This window comes from Pseudoliparis swirei, chromosome 20 (genome assembly GCF_029220125.1).
Source record: "Pseudoliparis swirei isolate HS2019 ecotype Mariana Trench chromosome 20, NWPU_hadal_v1, whole genome shotgun sequence".
In the NCBI taxonomy this organism is placed as follows: domain Eukaryota; kingdom Metazoa; phylum Chordata; class Actinopteri; order Perciformes; family Liparidae; genus Pseudoliparis; species Pseudoliparis swirei.
In genome coordinates, this window is record NC_079407.1 from 27,275,508 (window position 1) to 27,295,507 (window position 20,000).

The window sequence follows — 20,000 nt, forward strand, 5'->3', positions numbered from 1 at the left end:
ATCAACTCGCGCATGCGCGACCAGTAAATTAGCTGATTTTTTTTGTTTTGTTATTAAATATTTTTGTTGCTGACAAACTTGTTCTACACTTCAGCCCACTATAGTGAGCGGTAATGCCTGAATGACTGGTTTGCTAACCGACATTAACTCCAGAAGAAGAAGAAAGGAGACGAAAACCGAAGAAGAAGGCTGGCCTGTGTGTGAGAGCGGGGGGGGGGGGGGGGGGGTTAGGCAATGTGTGAAAAGAGGCGCACCGCAGCGGAGACGATGCGCCCGGCGAGGGCCGCAGAGTGAGAGGTCAGAGGGGATCCTCACGCACCGAGCGGCGTCCCCGTCCCCCGAGTTGAATCTCTGGGTCGACTCAGCCGACTCTCACATGTCTGCCCCTACAGGCTGATGCTCACGGTAAACACATTCCATCGGGAGCAAAGAGGGGTTTGATAACGTTAGCGGAAGGATTTATGTGACAACATCCGGTTTTGCAAAGTTAGCGGAAAGAACCACGTGAAAAAACATCAGTTTTTCAAAATAAGATGTCGACAAATCATACACTAACATATACAAGTAAACAATGAACTGATTTTGTATCTTTAGAGATCATTTCTGAGATTTAGCTTACATTATGCTAACATTAAAACATTTTTACTGGACCAAGGAAGAGTTCATAAAAATAAGTCAGACTTTTGTATGTTAAGAAAAGTCCTGTAAATGGATTTCCCCAAGAGTTCCAGGAAATGAATGATGCAGATGTGTTCCATACATATCTGAAATCCCCTACAATAGCAATCAATCAATTAGGACATTTTTCAAAGTAAAAGTCCTAAATGTTTAAAGAAATCGGTAATTTCGTTCATGTTTGAGGTGCTTTATATGTGTATTTCCTCATAGTCCTAGGCAATAATGCTACACAATAAATAGAATGCTTCAATCGACACCGTGATCGGTATTATCGGATCGGCAGATACTGATTTCAGTGATCGGTATTATCGGATCGGCAGGTACTGATTTCAGTGATCGGTGATATCGGTGATCGGCAGATACTGATTTCAGTGATCGGCACCAAAAACCTGATCGGTGCATCTCTAATAAGAGAGTATATAAGAGAGTATATAAGAGAGTATATAAAAGAGTATATAAAAATATATAAGAGAGTATGCAAAGAGATATCTAGAGGCATCATGCTACGCTTCAGTGCCACAAAGAGTGGAAAGTGGAAGAGGACAGACGATGAAGACGATGAAGACGATAACATTCCAGAAGCACATTTTCTCGTCACTTTGGTTTTTTTTGTGTTGAGTCTCGCAAAACCAGGAAGCTCGTAGTCCGGCCAGCCCGACGCTCCCTGGGTGAATCAGACTCGTTACTCTGCGACGTCGTAAAATCCTCCTGACACACTTCCGTCAGGAGAAGGAACCGACGTCGCTCTGAACGCAACTTCTCAGAGCGCTGGAAGAAGACGTGGCGAATAGAGATATATATTTATTTCTAAAGCGTGCGGCGATGGTGTGAATCTTTACGTTTTGCACCTTGGAATTCTACCTCTCCACGAAACTAGCTGGAAGGGAATCAACCCATGTCGAGTTATTAAAGCTACTTCATTACCTTCGCATTGAAAATGCGGAAGGTAATGTTTTGATCGCCGTGTATTTATTTATTTGTATGCGTGTTACTCGCATAACTCAAAAAGTATTAAACCGAATCGCATGAAATTTGGTTGGGTGATTGGTTATTATCCGGGAACCATTTGATTAGATTTTGGGATTGATCGGGTCAAAGGTCAATGTCAAGGTCATGGAAAGGTCAAAATCATCTTTTTACCATAGCGCGATTCATAGTCAATTTGTATCCAATTGGCATGCAACTAATGCCAAAATGTTCATAATTCAATGCCCAATCTTGTGATATGCGAAGGTATGCGCTCTACCGAGTGCCCGTTCGAGTTAATATATTATTCATTAATTTAAGTAAAAGCTGACTCGTATCGCCTGTATGCGCTGTGGTATAAATCAGGGTTCTTACACATTTTGACCGATGGATTTCCAGGACTTTAATCCAAATTTCCATGACCAAACTGAAATTTGGTAAATCTTGAAAAATGAAGAAAATGTTGCGTCTTGAGATCGTACACCGGCTTGTATTTTGAGCGTCTTACTTTAAAAAAACATATTAATTATTTCAAATTGAACATGTGAATATAACAACATTTCCACGACTTTTCCAAAACTTTTACGATTTGAGTTTTTTCCAGGCCTGGAAACGACCATTTTAAAATTCCATGACTTTTCCAGGTTTTCCATGACCGTAAGAACCCTGATACACGCATCCTCAATGCTATAATAATATATATTGTTTTAAAGCATGCGACGGTGCAGCGTGCCTCTTGCGGTGATGAGGAATTAGTCATTAAATGTCCAAATTTTTATTGAAATGCCGCTTTGAGGAAACAAGACGACGTGGTGACGGGCGGATGGAGCAGACGCCCGCGTTGTGGAGATATTCTTTGCGCATTGAAATGATTTATTCATGCATCAAGAAGCCGGCCATGTTTACATGCAGGAGACGCAAAGTCACACATGTAGGAAGAGACGTCCGTCTGGAAGCTGCTCAAGGGAACATAAGCAGAAACCCGGCCCTGCTTCCACGCCCACGGGCCTTCAGGAGGTACGCACTACTCAATTTAGTATATTTTATATCGCCAAATAGAAAAATCCCTTTTCACGAAGCGTTTCCTAATCCCCGATTAATGATCGTATGAAGGTTTTTCTTTTAGGAGCCGTTGTCGTGGCGATGTTGACGGCAGAATCGCGGCTGAAGCCGTTTAGCTGTGTATGGAATTAGAGGGCGGAGCCTGCGCAGGGCCCTGTGTTAGAGAACCAATCAGAGCGGGCAGGGCTTTTTTTTGAGAGGGGCCTTAAAGAGACAGGCCGTCATTAAAACCGACCATTTCAGGCAATAAGAGGTGCATTTCATGGACATTAAAGCAAGTTAAAAAAACATTGAAGACCCCTGAAATTAAAATATGAAAGTAAACATTGACACACGTCCCCCCCCCCCACCCCCCCATATGATTGACACTCCGTCTCCAGGGATCAGTTCAACCTTTTATCCTTGTCCTGTATTGCCGTTGACGTTTCTCACCACTGTACACATGCGCACACGCACACACACACACAACAATCCATCAGCCAGTCATGAAATTAGAAGTGCAATGCAGAGTCTTGTAATCAAATATCCAATCAATAGGTGATTAATTGCCAACTATTTTTGATCGTCGAATTGATTTTCAAGCAAAAATGACAATTAATGATCCGTGTCTTTTTTTTTTATGTAAGCATTTGCTGCTTTCACTTGTCTTCCATATTGTATTTAACAAAGATGAACATCATAACTAGAGCCCCAGTTTAAGTCATGAATTCAAATGATACACATCATTTTAACCCTTGTGTTGCCTTAGGGTCATTTTGACCCGAATCAATATTACACCCTCCCCCCGCCTTTGGGTCATTTTGACCCGATTCAATGTTTCACCCTCCTGTTACCTTTATATTTACTAACATATTTTACCCTTTGGGTTCAATTTGACGCCAGCAATTAAAACCTCCAGAAAATTATTAGAATTAATATTGTTTTCCAAGTTTAAGTGTGAGGTACTTTATGTTTGTTTGTTGACTACCGAAAGAACACCGACATTAAACATTGAATGGGGTCAAATTAATCCTAAGGCGGGGGGAGGGTGTAATATTGATTCGGGTCAAAATGACCCTAAGGCAACACAAGGGTTAAATATGAGATTAAAATATGGCAACTCTGACTTTCCAGACGATCCGATTGTTCTTATTTACTATTCTCTTTAAAGACAGAAGAGGGTGAATATGGACAAGAGAAGAGGGTGAATATGGACAAGAGAAGAGGGTGAATGTGGACAAGAGAAGAGGGTGAATATGGACAAGAGAAGAGGGTGAATATGGACAAGAGAAGAGGGTGAATATGGACAAGAGAAGAGGGTGAATATGGGAGCTGCCCTGCCGTCTCTAAGCATCTCGTTCTCTGACATTTTACGTGGTTAAACCACGTGGGGCCGAGGAGCCAGAACGACGGCCCGTTTTAGAACCAGCGACTCTCTCTCTCTCTCTAACATTAAGTGACTCTCTCTCTCTAACATGAAGTGACTCCAGCGTTCTACCGTCTGACAGCTTTACAGCTGCGTTGTACGGCTCAGCATTCACATGCTGAACGCACGCCAAAACCCACACGTCCCCCGATCCTCCATCATGGCAGACAGGGGTCACCTTAGACAGTTTAGTTCCTTTTTTAAAGGAAAAATGGGTGGAAATGCCATATATATATATATATATTTCTCAAGGATGACCACTGCACCTGCATTTAACATGCCTTCATCAGGGCGGATGCAACTATGCAAGATGCTTCTTGATTCCAATCTTTAAAAAGGTTCTGCACAGACTGTTGTATTTATTGCTGGGTAGATTCAATATGAATTAATGTGGTTTGTGAAAATGTTTAAACAAAACGACGTCGCTGAATGTCTAATATAAATCTTCCCAGCTCTACAAAATACCACAGAACTTGAGCTGCTCTGTGAGGGAACAGTAGCATCTCAAAAATCTTTCTCCAGATAAGGTTTCTTGAATTAAACGGGATTAGTAGTTAATGTCGACAGCAGGTTATCCAATGCCAAAAAAGAGATGATCATGACGGAGGATTCATAGCACTGATAAGACTAGTCATAAGGGAGATGGAAATGATGCCTCTAGCATCGTGTGTGATCCTGTCTCTGACGAAATATGTGTGGCTGTTTATGTATTCTGTGTCGTCACTGAGCGGTTGACTGTTAAGACTGTTAAATCTCTTCTAGCGCTGAATAATTAGTTGATTACAAATAAATGAATCAATAATTATGATCACGATTAATTAAGTTATTTACCAAGCAAAAACTACCGGAGATCATCTAAGTCTACGGCTGCTCCTCTCTGTATAAATGTGCTTATTTTTAACAATACGGTAAACTAGAGTTGGTCAAACAAAAGAAATTAAAAAATGTCTTTTTTTTATTTTAAAGAAAAAATAATTGTGGCAATATTCTGACGTTTAAAATAATTGATTTAAATAAAACGCTCATCAAATAGATAAATAAATACAGATTAAATTCATGCCAAAAAAATGGTCGTATGCCTGTAATCCTACAGGAACCACATGTTTATAAAGAACAAATCATGTGCAGACTAAGTGAAAGTCAGTGTGAAAATATTTACATAATGCAGGAAGACGCTATATATCTATTTTTTGTAAACAGCAGCACAAACTCCATTGAAAATACAGATGAGTTATCCAAGATACAGATTGTTTCATATCGGCGGTTGCAACCGAGAGGATACAGACCTCTCCCAGCCGTTTGTATTCACTACCGCATTAACGTTATTATATATAGTAATAACCATCAAGAATACGGTCACTTATTGGCCGTATATTGGCTTTTTTTTTACGGCACATTAAAAAAAACGGCTGGACAAAAAGGGTCACACTCAAACAAGCTGAAGACACCATTTTGAAAAATCCACCGATTTCTAGATAACAACTCCGAGATGCCATCTTGCCAATTATCACCAGATTAGCCGCCGTTACCTCTGCCGTACAGTCGTGTTCCCGAGGCATCTACGCGGCGGCTCACACTTTATTCGTATAGTTAGCTTCGCTTGTCTGCTCTCCTAAAAAGAAAAAGAAATTTAAAAAAACACAGAAAAAATAGACCCGTGTGGCATCCTCGCATCCCTCCGCACGCGCTACACAAATGGCTAATTAGCCACCTAGCCGAGTAAAGATTAGCCAACGACAATGAAAGAAAAAGAAGAAGAAAAAAAACACTCGCTCAGTGAGTCGAACCGGGAAAGCCAAGACAACAGCAACCGTTAACCGCGAATGCTCCAACACATTAACGGTCAAAATAAACACCTAACGGTTAAATAAACCCTCCGGTAACACCGATGCGACAACCGTTAACACCAGTATCCCTCCGCGATGTAAAATAGCTTAGCTTAGTTTAGCACGTCGGTCCCCCCCCCCCCCCCCCCCCAACTGACAATTAAAAAAGAAATGGGTGCACAACCGAAAAAGAAAAAAAAACACCACGGACATTCCCTGCCCTCCGTAATAAAAACATCCACTTACCACTTGGGATCGAAGAAATAAAAAAAGATTCCCCCGGTGTGCATGTAGGTGACGGCTCCCGTGTGCCTGCCTCAGGTTCGGTGCGGACTCGCTTTTTGCTACAGCAGCGCCTTTTCTTTTTTTGATTCGGTCGGACCAGTGGCGCAGAGAGAAGACAGCTTTCACCCGGAGAGACGGCCACCGTGTGGGGGATGGGGATGCATCGCCGGGAGGGAGCGAGGGAGGGAGGGATGCAGGGATGTAAGGAGAGAGAGAGAGGAGGGGAGGAGAGGGAAGGGTGGTCCGACCCAACGATAATATATATATATAACGGAGCTAGTTGATAATACTACTACGACTATGCAATCGAATGTAGTAGTGCAACAAAGAAAAACAGGAAATAATAACTGCATATGCATATATTAATATGTATTGTAGCCTACATATTTTACCGGCAGTACTCTTAATCAATCAATAAGCATTTGATTTTTAAGGATTAGTGCGACTATGATGCGCCAGAATAGTAATATAGATGAAATGCATGAATGGAAATGGTCTAATTGACAATGCATTGTGTGATTAACACTGTAACTTCTTTGTTCTGCTGTGTGTGCATGCTCACGTCAAATGAGTTGAGTCTGTGTGTGTCGTGTTGATGATGAATTACCTGTATGTTGTTGCATAATGTGAGTAACACAAGCTATAATAATATGTATATATTCGTGTATGTTTACAAAAAGCCTGCATGATATGTGTGTATATCTTGAAAGACACGTTTCCAGGCATAGTAAGTGTCTGTTATTCGCCCAGTGGCGGTGAGACGGTACTGCAGCACGGCTGGAAGTTCACGTTCACTTATTCCATCAAGAGGCTTCTGCTTCTGCATAACAACAACCACACAGCAAGGCAGCGCCACCCAGCGGTGATGCGTTGTAGTGCACCTTGATGACACACACACGTCCTGAAACCTCTCTTTCTTTCTTTTTTGCATATACCGCATATTGTAATTCTGTGTTTGCTCGAATGCATTTGATTGAACATCTTATTTGATCTAAATACGCACCATTTTTGGTTCCACGAAGAACCTTTCAAGCCAGGGTTCTTTAAAGAACCATTTCCTTAAATAGCTCTTCAAAGAACCTAAAAAGGTGTCTCAAAGAACCTTAAACAAATTGTTCTGTAAGGCAACATTTCTGGTAAATACGCTTTTCTGAATACACAAAGACGCTTTCATTTAAGTAATCTGTTTTTTATTTCACCTTTACTTCGTAGCCACGTTTCTTGAGCTGGAACGTAAAGTTGCCCCCTAAATTATCAAGTCTTGTGTAAACGATTGCTGCAGTTAGTTTGAGATGTTTCACATACCAGTAACACAAATTCAACATTTTTCATTTAATCAACTAAAGAAGCTGAGAAGATATTATCCAACATCTAAAAAAAACATCCTCCTGCTGCTTTGGATATTCTACAAACACACTTCTTTAAAAAATATTCACACTGATCTTTTTACAAATTGTAAACACATCCCTTCAAAAAAAGTCCTAAAAACTGCAGTTATTAAAAGGTCTTTTGGTCCAAATATCTGGAACAAGGTTCCTGAAAGCTGCAGGTCTGCTGAGACCATCAGAGACCCCCCAGAGACCCCCAAAGACCCCAGAGACCCTCAGCTCCTTTAAACCCAGACTGAAGACTTTTCTGTTTGCTGTTGCCTTTCGTTGAACAAGATTCAAGGATATCAATCGACATATGCATCTCACGACTGCATTTTATTTCTTTAACTGCATCACAACGTGGACTATATTTCTTGCATTTTGACTGTTTTAAATGTATTCATGACTTCATTGTATTTAAATCCCATTGTTCTCTTTTGGATTTAGTTTTGATGCTTCGTCTGTAAAACTACAAATCGAGGAGAACTACAGCTCCCATCGGTCGTTGCGTAATCCCTGTGCCGCAAACAAAGAGCCGCAGACAGAAACTCGCGACTCGGGGGCTTTTATAAAAAAAAGATAAATATCTCAATATCAGGAACAAAAACGGCGCGTTTTCAGCTTATAAGATGCTGCCGACGAATACAGCTGGTGAAACAGAGAAGGATGAGCGAGATGTCACGCACCCGGAAGTCAGAGTGGCGTGAAAGAGAGAGAGAGAGAGAGAGAGAGAGAGAGAGAGAGAGAGAGCTGTCCGAGGTGCTGACACCGTGAGTAGCCTCGAGCATGTTCTGTATTCCTCATGTATTTATATCACTTGTACGTGTTTGCTGAGATGTTGTTGTGTGACTTAATATCTGCATTTGGATGTGACTCAACTGAACGAGGAGACACCCGATTCCTTTCCTTCAACTTTCTCTCCGTCCCCTTGTGCACCCTTTTCTTCTGCAGCCTCACTGTATTCTGCAGGAATGCTTTTGTATTTTTGATATTCTATAATTTGGGGAGAATGGATGAATCCCGTAGCGCCGGTGCTACGGACTACAGCGGCGACCCCCGGAGTGGTGAACCTGGCGGTGCCCCACAATGCAATGGGGCCCCGCAGGGCCGGACTCTGCTGTGGGCCCCCGAGTCCCACGGCCTGCAGCTGCTGGGCGCGCTCAGAGCCTTCAGGGAGCAGAGCGTGATGCTGGACTTCACCATCAGGGTCCAGGAGCACTCCTTCCCCTGCCACCGCTGTGTCCTCGCAGCATGCAGCGACTTCTTCAGGTAACATCCATCTATCCATCCATCCATCTATCCATCTATCCATCCATCCATCCATCCATCCATCTATCCATCCATCTATCCATCTATCCATCCATCTATCCATCCATCCATCATCCATCTATCCATCTATCCATCCATCTATCCATCCATCCATCTATCCATCCATCTATCCATCTATCCATCCATCTATCCATCTATCCATCCATCTATCCATCCATCTATCCATCCATCCATCCATCTATCTATATATCCATCCATCTATCCATCCATCCATCCATCTATCTATATATCCATCCATCTATCCATCCATCTATCCATCTATCCATCCATCTATCCATCCATCTATCCATCCATCCATCTATTCAATTCAATTCAGTTTATTTGTATAGCCCAATTTCACAAATTACAAATTTGTCTCGGAGTGCTTTACAATCTGTACACATAGACATCCCTGCCCCAAAACCTCACATCGGACCAGGAAAAACTCCCAAATAACCCTTCAGGGGGAAAAAAAGGGAAGAAACCTGGAGGAGAGCAACAGAGGAGGATCCCTCTCCTGGACAGATGCAATAGATGTAATGTGTACAGAAGGACAGATTTAGAGTTAAAATACATTCAATGAATATGACAGAGTGTATGAATAGTTCATAGTAGGCATATTCCACGATGGAGACCTCCACGATCCATCAGGCAGATGGCGGTGGGGAGGAGGAGTGGGCGGAGTCTCAACAGGACAGTGGCGTAGTCATGAGCAGGAATTCCACGACCCAGACGATCCATCAGGCAGATAGGATCTATGCCGTCTCATAGGGTCCGATGACCCCATGAGACGTAAAGTCGGACTTCCGGGGAGAAAGCAGAGTTAGTAACGTGTGATTGAGAGATGAAAATTCATCCTTAAGGAGAGAAAAAAGAGGAGATAGGTACTCAGTGCATCCTAAAACGTCCCCCGGCAGCTATAAGCCTATAGCAGCATATCAAGGGGCTGGACCAGGGCAAACCTGATTCAGCCCTAACTATAAGCTCTGTCAAAGAGGAAGGTCTTAAGTCTACTCTTAAACGAGGTGACTGTGTCTGCCTCCCGGACTGAAATTGGAAGCTGGTTCCATAAAAGAGGAGCTTGATAACTATCCATCCATCTATCCATCTATCCATCCATCTATCCATCCATCCATCTATCCATCTATCCATCCATATATCCATCCATCTATCTATCCATCTATCCATCCATCTATCCATCCATCCATCATCCATCTATCCATCTATCCATCCATCTATCCATCCATCCATCCATCTATCCATCCATCTATCCATCTATCCATCCATCTATCCATCTATCCATCCATCCATCTATCCATCCATCTATCCATCCATCCATCCATCTATCTATATATCCATCCATCTATCCATCCATCCATCCATCTATCTATATATCCATCCATCTATCCATCCATCTATCCATCTATCCATCTATCCATCCATCTATCCATCCATCTATCCATCCATCCATCTATCCATCCATCCATCTATCCATCCATCTATCCATCCATCCATCTATCCATCTATCCATCCATATATCCATCCATCTATCCATCCATCTATCCATCCATCCATCTATCCATCCATCCATCCATCTATCTATATATCCATCCATCTATCCATCTATCCATCTATCCATCCATCCATCCATCTATCTATATATCCATCCATCTATCCATCCATCTATCCATCTATCCATCTATCCATCCATCTATCCATCCATCCATCCATCTATCTATCCATCCATCCATCTATGTATTTATTTATCCATCCATCTATCTATCTATCTATCTTTCTATCTATATATCCATCCACCTATCTATCTATATATCTATCCATCTATCTATCTATCCATCCATCTATCCATCCATCTATCTATCTATCTATTCATCTATCTATATCCATTTATTTATCTATCTGTTTTTCCATTGCCTACCTCATCTATCTATCTTTCCTAAATAGATTGATGAGGTAAGTAGAGGAAAGATAGGTAGATAGATGCGGTATCTATCTATCTATCCATCTTTCCACTACCTACATCATCCATCTATCCATCTCTCTCTCTCTCTCTCTCTCTCTATCTATCTATCTTTCTATCTTTCCTCCACCTATTCCTCGGTCACTGAAGTCCCTGCTGTGTGTTCAGGGCGATGTTCGAGGTGGACATGAAGGAGCGTGGCGATGGTTCGGTGACTCTGGGTAACCAGTGTCCCGTGGCGGTGGCGTCTTTCCTGGACTTTGCCTATTCTGGGGAGACGCTCATCACCGACGGCAACGTGGACACGCTGTTCCAGCTGGCCTCTTTCCTGCAGGTAGAAACACAACCAGTCTTTCTTTGTTCATTCTTTAAATCATATACAATTGTTTTGCTAGATGTGTGCCGTAACCATCGTCTCCTCATATTCACATATATAGATATATTTATATTTGGACATGTCAGAGTTAGCCCTGTCCCAACATCAGATTTCTTACCGCACGATGATTGCAGCTAAACTGATTCCGGAGAACAATATTAAGGTTATTTATTTATAAAGTTGTACGACTTCCAACACAAACCAAAATATACGTTCCATGTCCAAAACCCATTTTTCTATTCCTCAAAAATGCATGAAATCCAATCACATTGTTAACTGTTCTCCCACTGTGTGCTCCTGCCAATCTAGCAACCCCTAGGTCCTAGTGCACCAGAAATTACATTGGCCTCTTTCTTAATTGACAGTGGCCTTACGCCCCCTAGTGGTGGGAGGTCCAACAGAACAAAAACAACTCTTACACAGAGTTAAACAATTGAAAGACACCATTGCTTGATGTTTGTCCTGTTTGTGTCCCCAGGTGTCCGTCTTGTCCCGAGCCTGCAGCGACTTCCTGATCGGAACCCTGGACGTCGGTAACTGTCTGTCCCTGTCCTCCCTGGCGGAGGCCTTCGGCTCGGCCTCGCTCCTCCAGAGCGCCAACCAGTTTATGGTCCGGAACTTCTCCGACCTTTCCAAGACCCGGGACTTCCTGGATATGCAGGTGAACCATTTTTTAAGGTTCTTTGAGACACCTTTATAGGTTCTTTGAAGAGCTATTTAAGGAAATGGTTCTTTAAAGAACCTTGGTTTGAAATGTTCTTTGTGGAACCAGAAATGGTGCCTTAAAGAACACTTTTTTAAAGTTCTTTGAGGCACCTTTATTGGTTCTTTGAAGAGCTATTTAAGGAAATGGTTCTTTAAAGAACCCTGGTGTGAAAGGTTCTCTGTGGAACCAGAAATGGTGTCTTAAAGAACCATTTTTTGAAGGTTCTTTGAGACACCTTTATAGGTTCTTTGAATAACCCTTTTAGGACTCTTTAAAGAACCCTGGGTTAAAAGGTTCTCTGGGGAACCAGAAATAGTTCTTCTATGGCATCACTCTGAAGAACCATTTCCGGTTCCAGATGCACCTTCATGGTTCTGTGTGTGCATTGAGTCTGGTCTCAGTTTTCAGTGTGTCATGTGCTTCCTGCAGGTGAGCGTGTTGGAGGCGTGTCTGAGCTCAGACGCTCTGAGCATCCCCCACGAGGAGGTCGTGGTGATGTCACTCCTCAGATGGACGCGCCATAATCTCCCCGAAAGACAGAAACTGTTCCCGGGATTATTATCTCTCACCAGACTCCACCACGTACCTGCACCTGTACTCAAGGTGTGATGAGCTGCTGACTCAGCACTTTGTTATATATAACCGGGTTTGAAAGGTTTGAAAGGTTCTCTGTGGAACCAAAAATGGTGCCTTAAGGAACCATTTTTTAAAGGTTCTTTGAAACACCTTTATAGGTTCTTTGAAGAACTATTTAAGGAAATGGTTCTTTAAAGAACCCTGGTTTGAAAGGTTCTTTGTGGAACCAGAAATGGTGCCTTAAAGAACCATGTTTTTAAGGTTCTATGAGACACCTTTATAGGTTCTTTGAAGAACTCTTTAAGGAAATGGTTCTTTCGAGAACCCTGTTTTTTTCTGGTTCTTCGTGGAACCAGAAATGGTTCTTCTATGGCATCACTCTGAAGAACCATTTTCGGTTCCAGATGGCACCTTCATGGTCTTCTTCCCCCCGCCGTCTCTCTCAGACTCTCCGTGACTCGGAGGTTCTCCTCCAGGACGGCAGGTCGTGCCTCGCTCTGCTCTCATTGGCTGTGAGCCGGCAGCAGCAGGACGGCGGCCTGCTCTGCGACGCCAGGCCGGCCACCACGCGGAGCTACATCTACATCAGCAAGACGGAGGAGGACGGAGAGACGCGCCACGCCTTCTGCTACTGCCTGGAGAGCGACCGGTGGAAGGAGTTGGGGACGGGGCCCGGAGAGGAGGGGGGGGGCCCGGCACCGCCGGACCCCCCGGGGTCCTGCCTGACTAGCTTTGCTGAGAAGGTACGTTTTGGGATGGAACCTCAAAGTCCTGCTGCATTTGTTTGACCCCTTATTTTACAAGTCATAGCCTCGGTGGGAGCCTTCTTCCACAAGTTGTTTCCTTTGAAAGTGTATTAGAGTGTTAGAGACCTTCCGGTAATTAATATTTCAGAAATAAAAACAATTAAGGAAAGAGTGAAAAAATTAAAACTATTTCTAAGGTAAGGATGTTTATTGTCATTGTAAAAACAAACAACGAAATTAAGTTGGCGACTCGTTTATAAAAACATGAAGACAGGATATTCTAATTTAAAACAAGACATATAAAAATAATATTAATAATTACAAATTAAATAATTAAATTAAAAAATAATAATAATAATAATAAAAAAAATAATACAACATTATAAAAAAATTATGAAATTTAAAAAAATTAAAAATGTAAAATTAAAATGTTTACAAAAAAATATAATTCCTTTTACATTTTTAATAAATAAATAAAACAATTCATTTTTTATTTAAAATAAATACAATTAAAAAATGATAAAAATACATAAATAAAAAAATCATTTAAATACTCTTATTCCTTTAGATATATTTCTACCCTTGAGTGTATCTTTGGTCCCCTTGAGAGGTTCTTGGATCACTGTTTTAGAGAACAGATTAGGACCATGATTATAAAAGTAAATAAACAAATGGACATTTTTTTTCCCGGGTGGGTTATACATCATGCTTTGAAAAAAGATAATTCTCTCAGTTATAGCTTGAATAAATTTGCCAACATATCGCCTTTTTCCACTGGACCCAAGCTGTTTGTGACAGGCGGTTGCCGGGGAAACTGTTGCCGGGCATTACGTCTCCACGTGGCAGAGCCGGTCCACGATGCCACGGACCAGGTCTGGTGCTTCTGCCCGGTGACCCGGACCTGCACGCGTGCCCCCGCCATGCAGAACCCCAGAACCATGCACACCGCCGTCACCTGCCTGGACCGGGTCTACGTCATCGGGGGCCGGACCAATGGGCCGAGAGAGGGGGGTCCAAGTCTGCTGGAGGTAACGTCACTGTTATATACACCCAGGGTTAAGATCTCAGAACCATGAAGGTTCCATCTGGAACTGACCATGGTTCTTCAGAGTGATGCCATAGAAGAACCATTTCTGGTTCCACAGAGTACCTTTCAAACCAGGGTTCTATAAAGAACCATTTACTTAAAGAGTTTTCCAAAGAACCTATAAAGGTGTCTCACAGAACCTTTAAAAAATGGTTCTTTAAGGCACCATTTCTGGTTCAACAAAGAACCTTTCATGCAGGGTTCTCTAAAGAACCATTTCCTTCGAGAGTTCTTCAAAGAACCTATATACAGGACTGTCTCAGAAAATTAGAATATTGTGATAAAGTTCTTTATTTTCTGTAATGCAATTAAAAAAACAAAAATGTCATGCATTCTGGATTCATTACAAATCAACTGAAATATTGCAAGCCTTTTATTCTTTTAATATTGCTGATTATGGCTTACAGCTTAAGAAAACTCTAAAATCCTATCACATAAAATTTTAATATTTCCTCAGACCAAGTTAAAAAAAAGATTTATAACAGCTGAGTGTTTGTCAAGGCTCAGGAAACCCTTGCAGGTGTTTCGAGTTAATTAGACAATTCAAGTGATTTGTTTAATACCCTACTAGTATACTTTTTCATGATATTCTAATATTTAGAGATAGGATATTTGAGTTTTCTTAAGCTGTAAGCCATAATCAGCAATATTAAAAGAATAAAAGGCTTGCAATATTTCAGTTGATTTGTAATGAATCCAGAATGCATGACATTTTTGTTTTTTGAATTGCATTACAGAAAATAAAGAACTTCATCACAATATTCTAATTTTCTGAGACAGTCCTGTATGTATCTCAAAGAACTTTTAAAAAATGGTTCCTTTAAGGCACCATTTATGGTTCCACAAAGAACCTTTCAAATCAGGGTTCTTTAGAGAACCATGTCCTTAAAGAGTTCTTTAAAGAACCTATAAGGGTGTCTCAAACGAAAAGAGAAGTTCTTCAGTCAGAGAAGGTTCTTCATAGAACCACAAACCCTTTTAAAGAACCGCGTTGTTCCGCGTGTAGGTGGAGTATTACAACCCTCTGATCCAGACGTGGTTCTCCGTCAGCCCGCTGCCCACCGCCATCTTCTACCCGGAGGCCGCGGCCTGTGGGGGCGTGGTCTACGCGCTGGGCTCCCGGGTGGAGGTGACGGACTCCTTCAACCCCACGCTGGACTGCTTCTTCCGGTACGACGCGCAGCGCGACCAGTGGAGCCGCCTGGTGGCGGAGTTCGGCCACTTCTTCCACGCCACGCTGGTCAAGTCGGTGTCGGTCAACAACACGCTGCACCTGTGTGACCTCTCGACCTACAAGGTGAGCCGGCGGCGAAGGAGTCGGCGGCCATTGGAGCGAGGGCCTTCAAAAGGGCTTTTTGACGTGTGTTGTTCATTTCTAAAGACGTTTTCCTCCTCCACGTTCAGGTGTACAGTTTCTGCCCGGAGACCTGCGTGTGGAGGGGGGAGGGGTCCTTCGAGTGCGCCGGGTTCAACGCCGGAGCCGTCGGCCTGAGAGACAGGATCTACATCCTGGGGGGGGACTACTCACCTGATGAGATCACCGACGAGGTCCAGGTGAGAGGGGCTGTGAACTCATTACGTAATTAAATAAGTAAGAAAGAAAGTAAAGTAAATAAGTAATTAAGTAAGTTAGTAAATAAATAAATAAATAAGTAAATAAATAAATAAGTAGTGATAATGAAGGTGATGAGTAAGTAAATAAGTGGTAAGTGAGTAAGGTAATGGTGGTAAGTAAATAAGTAATTAAATAAGTAAATAAATAAGTAAGTAAAGTAATTAAATAAGTAAAGTAAGTAAATAAGTAAGTAAGTAAGTAAGTAAATAAGTAAGTAAAGTAAATAAATAAGTAAGTAAATAAATAAGTAAGTAAATAAGTAAATAAGTAAGTAAGTAAATAAGTAAGTAAATAAGTAAGTAAATAAGTAAGTAAATAAAGAAGTAAATAAGGAAGTAAATAAAGAAGTAAGTAAGTAAATAAGTAAGTAAGTAAGTAAAAAAGAAAGTAAGTAAATAAATAAGTAAGAAAGTAAATAAATAAGTAAATAAGCAAATAAGTAAGTAAGTAAATAAATAAGTAAATAAATAAATAAATAAGTAAATCAGTAAGTAAGTAAGTAAATAAGTAAATAAATAAGTTAGTAAGTAAATAATAAAGTAAGTAATGAAGGAGTCTGGCCGTGTAGAGTTCTGTGTGTTAGAGGGCTTTAAAGTGAAAGAAAGCTAAAGATGGAGGCCACTTGATGCCGCCGTGTCTCCAAGAGGCCTTGAAGACGTGATCAGCAGCTCAAGGTACTCGTCTTCTTCTTCACGTGTCGGTGGTCTCACTACCTGTGCAGGTGTACCACAGCGAGACGAGCCAGTGGGAGGAAGTGACCCCGATGCCCAGGGCGCTCACCGAGTTCCACTGCCAGCTCATCAGCTTCAACCGATACAGAGACCCGTGGGGCGAGGCCGAGCCGACCGCGGCACACACACACACACACACACCCATGAAGTCATGTGACTGGAAACACACGCGTTGAGTTTCATTTCGAGGCTTTAATCCTTGACGGTGTGTGTGTGGAGCACCTGTGAGGCGACCTCTGCTGCGCCCTTCGTCGGGTTTCTCCCATGGAGGAACCCGATTGGTCAGAGGGATATTGAAGCGGCCATTTGTCCAATAAATCAAAAACATACATCAAAGGGTTCGTGGTTTAAGCATTGTTCATTCAGGATTACATTTTTCTGATTATTTATTTATTTAATTGAACAAACAAACAAACAAAGGAACTCGTAGCGCTGCCTCTCCACAGGACTACCCAGGTGCATGCTGGTCCTGTACCTGCCTCCTCCTACATATAACCACAGGTGCTCACAGTGTTACCCATTTAGCCAACAGACTAAATATATATAAACAACAACAACAACAAATCTAATTGAACTAAAAACTATCACAAGAGAAAGCTCTTCTAATAAATGAAAACGTCTAACCTCAATAAGCTCAACCTGAAAGATTAAACTATATATACTATTTGTCAATAAAATAACTAAATATCAAATAAACATCTCCAACAGATGTTGTAGACATTATATTTTAGTAACTTTAAAGGAGAATTACCCTAAAGAAGAACGACCTGTATCTGTACATTTATCAAATATAAAGGTCAGAGGGATATTCTACACTTTATATTTTAGTGACTGAATATTGTTTTGCCTGCTTTGTATGTAAAGGAGAATTCACCTGAAGAAGAAGTACCTGGAATATATAAATAATACTTTGTTTGTACACTTTGAGGCTTCATTTAATTCATGAATGGATCAAATTATTAAAAATTACGCAATCACGTTCGAGTCCCTTTGAACTAATCGTGCTTCTACGAGACGGAACAGATTAAAAAATACACGTGATGTTTTTATTTTTAATTGTCTTATTTATGAATTATTTATACAGTTTTCATTTTTGAGACTCACTGTTATTTTTTCAGAGTTTGTATTTTTCTTTGTAGCCGATAAAGACCTGCACAGAACCTTAAAACATGGTTCTTTAAGGCACTATTTCTGGTTCCATGTAGAACCTTTCAAACCAGGTTCTTTAAAGAACCATTTCCTTAAAGGTTTCTTCAAAGAACCCATAAAGGTGTCTCAAAGAACCTTCAAAACATGGTTCTCTAAGGCACCATTTCTGGTTCCACAGAGAACCTTTCAAACCAGGGTTCTCTAAAGAACCATTTCCTTAAAGAGTTCTTCAAAGAACCTATAAAGGTGCCTCAAAGAACCTTCAAAAAAATGGTTCTTGAAGGCACCATTTCTGGTTCCATGTAGAACCTTTCAAACCAGGGTTCTTTAAGACACCATTTCCAAAATGGTTCTCTGGTCGGTGATGGTTCTTCGTAGAACCACAAAGCCGTTTAAAGAACCATTTCAGAACCTTTATTGTTCTGCGTGTACGTGACTGCTCCTCTTAGCAGTCACATGGTTTCGGAGCTCTGGAGCCACAGAGTAAAGATGTAAACACGGCGTCTGCATCAAAGTCATGCCAGCTCCCCTTCATCCCCCCCTTCATCCCCCTCTTCATGCCCTCTGGCCACCCCCGCTCATCTCCTCTCGTGGTTCAGTCCTGGTAGGTTTTCACCAGCAGCCACATCAGCAGCACGGTGATGAGGACGATGATGAAGTTGAGGCAAAGCTCCTGAACCGAGCGGTCCATGCCGTCGCCAAGGAGACGGCGAGGAAACAAGGAGACGAGGACGAAGGAGGCAGATACCTGGTGTTCTTATAGAGATCTGGAGGCCTGTCCTGGACCTGAGAGGTGTGGAGAGAGATATGAGCAACACACATATAATATACACATATAATACACTGAGCAACACACATATAATACACTGAGCAACACACATATAATACACATATAATACACTGAGCAACACACATATAATATACACATATAATACACTGAGACGCGGCAAAGAATGTAGATATATACAAGAAAGATAAAGGTTCATAAATGGTTCTTTGTGGTTCTGCGAAGAACCATCACCTACTGAAGAAACTTTTTTTTGAGGCACCTTTATAGATTATTTGAAGAACTCTTTCAGGAAATTGTTCTTTAAAGAACCCTGGGTTGAAAGGTTCTTTGCAGAACCAGAAATGGTGCCTTAAAGAACCATTTTTTGAAGGTTCTGTGAGACACCTTTATTGGTTCTTTGAAGAAGCATTTAAGGACATGGTTCTTTAAAGAACCCTGGTTTGAAAGGTTCTTCATAGAACCAGAAATGGTGCCTTAAATAACCATTTGTTGAAGGTTCTTTGAGAGATCCTTTATAGGTTCTTTGAAGAACTCTTTAAGGACTTGGTTCTTTAAAGAACCCTGGTTTGAAAGGTTCTTTGAGGAACCAGAAATGGGGCCTTAAAGAACCATTTTTTGAAGGTTCTATGAGACACCTTTATAGGTTCTTTGAATAACCCTTTTAGGACATGGTTCTTTAGAGAACCCTGGTTTGAAAGGTTCTCTGAAGGGTTCCATAACATTCTCATCTCAGTGATGGAGGCTCAATGATCCGGTCGTACATATAAACCAAACTTTCTTGGTTTTTTTTGGAAAAACAAGAAAGAAAAAAAGTTGTTTAATTAAATCTGAAGTAAAACTTCAGATTTAATTCAACAACTTTTTTTCCTTTTCTTTACCAAAAGCACCAAAACACGAGGAGGAAGAGTTCAGGTAGACAAGAGAACAAGAAGGACTTTTAAATCACACCTGACAACCACACACACAACACCAGCTGTTACCTCACCATGAGCAGGAGGAGGAGGAGGAGGAGGAGGAGGATGTCCTTAAGTGTTCCACGAGACTTTAGTTCTCTGATAACTCGTGTTCTGCGTCGTGGCTCTTCTCTGAGCAGCTGAGGTTCTTGCTGCTGTCCGGTTCTGTCCGGTTCTGTCCGGTTCTCTGCGGGTGAAGGCGGTCCGACCCTAAAGTAGTCCCCCAGTGCACCGCCCATGTGTCACATACACACTGACTGATGTCACACACCAAGAGAGTGTCTTGTGTTCCACATATTCACCCACTGCTGTTTTCCATCTATACCAGAGGTGAGGAACTCATGTTCACCGTGGGCCACGTCAGCATCATGACCGCCTCTTAAAGGGCAGGTG

At 41.7% G+C, this 20,000-nt stretch overlaps 3 protein-coding genes and 1 non-coding gene across 7 annotated transcripts in view; 1 reads left to right on the top strand and 3 right to left on the bottom strand.

The window, feature by feature from the left end:
• fam168a (family with sequence similarity 168 member A) overlaps positions 1-6,377 on the bottom strand; it is a 37,754-nt gene extending 31,377 nt beyond the window's left edge. The window contains exons 1-2 of one of the 4 annotated variants that reach the window (XM_056441709.1): positions 6,184-6,377; positions 5,641-5,723 (exon numbers count right to left, since the gene is read on the bottom strand). Coding sequence is in view for 1 of the 4 variants with exons in the window: in XM_056441711.1 (XP_056297686.1) it covers positions 6,184-6,227 (44 nt within the window). In the remaining 3 variants the exon portion in view is untranslated. Of the gene's footprint in view, positions 1-5,640; positions 6,016-6,183 lie in introns of those variants that run through there. The other 3 variants (XM_056441710.1, XM_056441711.1, XM_056441712.1) reach the window with 3 other exon arrangements.
• LOC130211391 (small nucleolar RNA SNORA79) lies at positions 1,288-1,422 on the bottom strand. Its single transcript, XR_008835028.1, has one exon. It is a non-coding gene; the product is annotated as a small nucleolar RNA SNORA79 (small nucleolar RNA).
• Positions 6,378-8,688: 2,311 nt separating the features above from the next.
• kbtbd3 (kelch repeat and BTB (POZ) domain containing 3) lies at positions 8,689-16,907 on the top strand. Its single transcript, XM_056441700.1, has 9 exons — positions 8,689-8,861; positions 11,047-11,212; positions 11,733-11,915; positions 12,390-12,563; positions 12,983-13,279; positions 14,068-14,310; positions 15,376-15,666; positions 15,774-15,923; positions 16,706-16,907. Exons 1-9 carry the CDS (start codon positions 8,779-8,781, stop codon positions 16,889-16,891), a joined length of 1,773 nt encoding a protein of 590 aa, XP_056297675.1. The 5' UTR covers positions 8,689-8,778; the 3' UTR covers positions 16,892-16,907.
• LOC130211095 (sarcolipin) lies at positions 16,888-19,873 on the bottom strand. Its single transcript, XM_056441718.1, has 2 exons — positions 19,640-19,873; positions 16,888-18,650 (listed from the first exon to the last, which is right to left on the bottom strand). Exon 2 carries the CDS (start codon positions 18,553-18,555, stop codon positions 18,460-18,462), a length of 96 nt encoding a protein of 31 aa, XP_056297693.1. The 5' UTR covers positions 18,556-18,650; positions 19,640-19,873; the 3' UTR covers positions 16,888-18,459.
• Between the last annotated feature and the right edge of the window lie 127 nt (positions 19,874-20,000).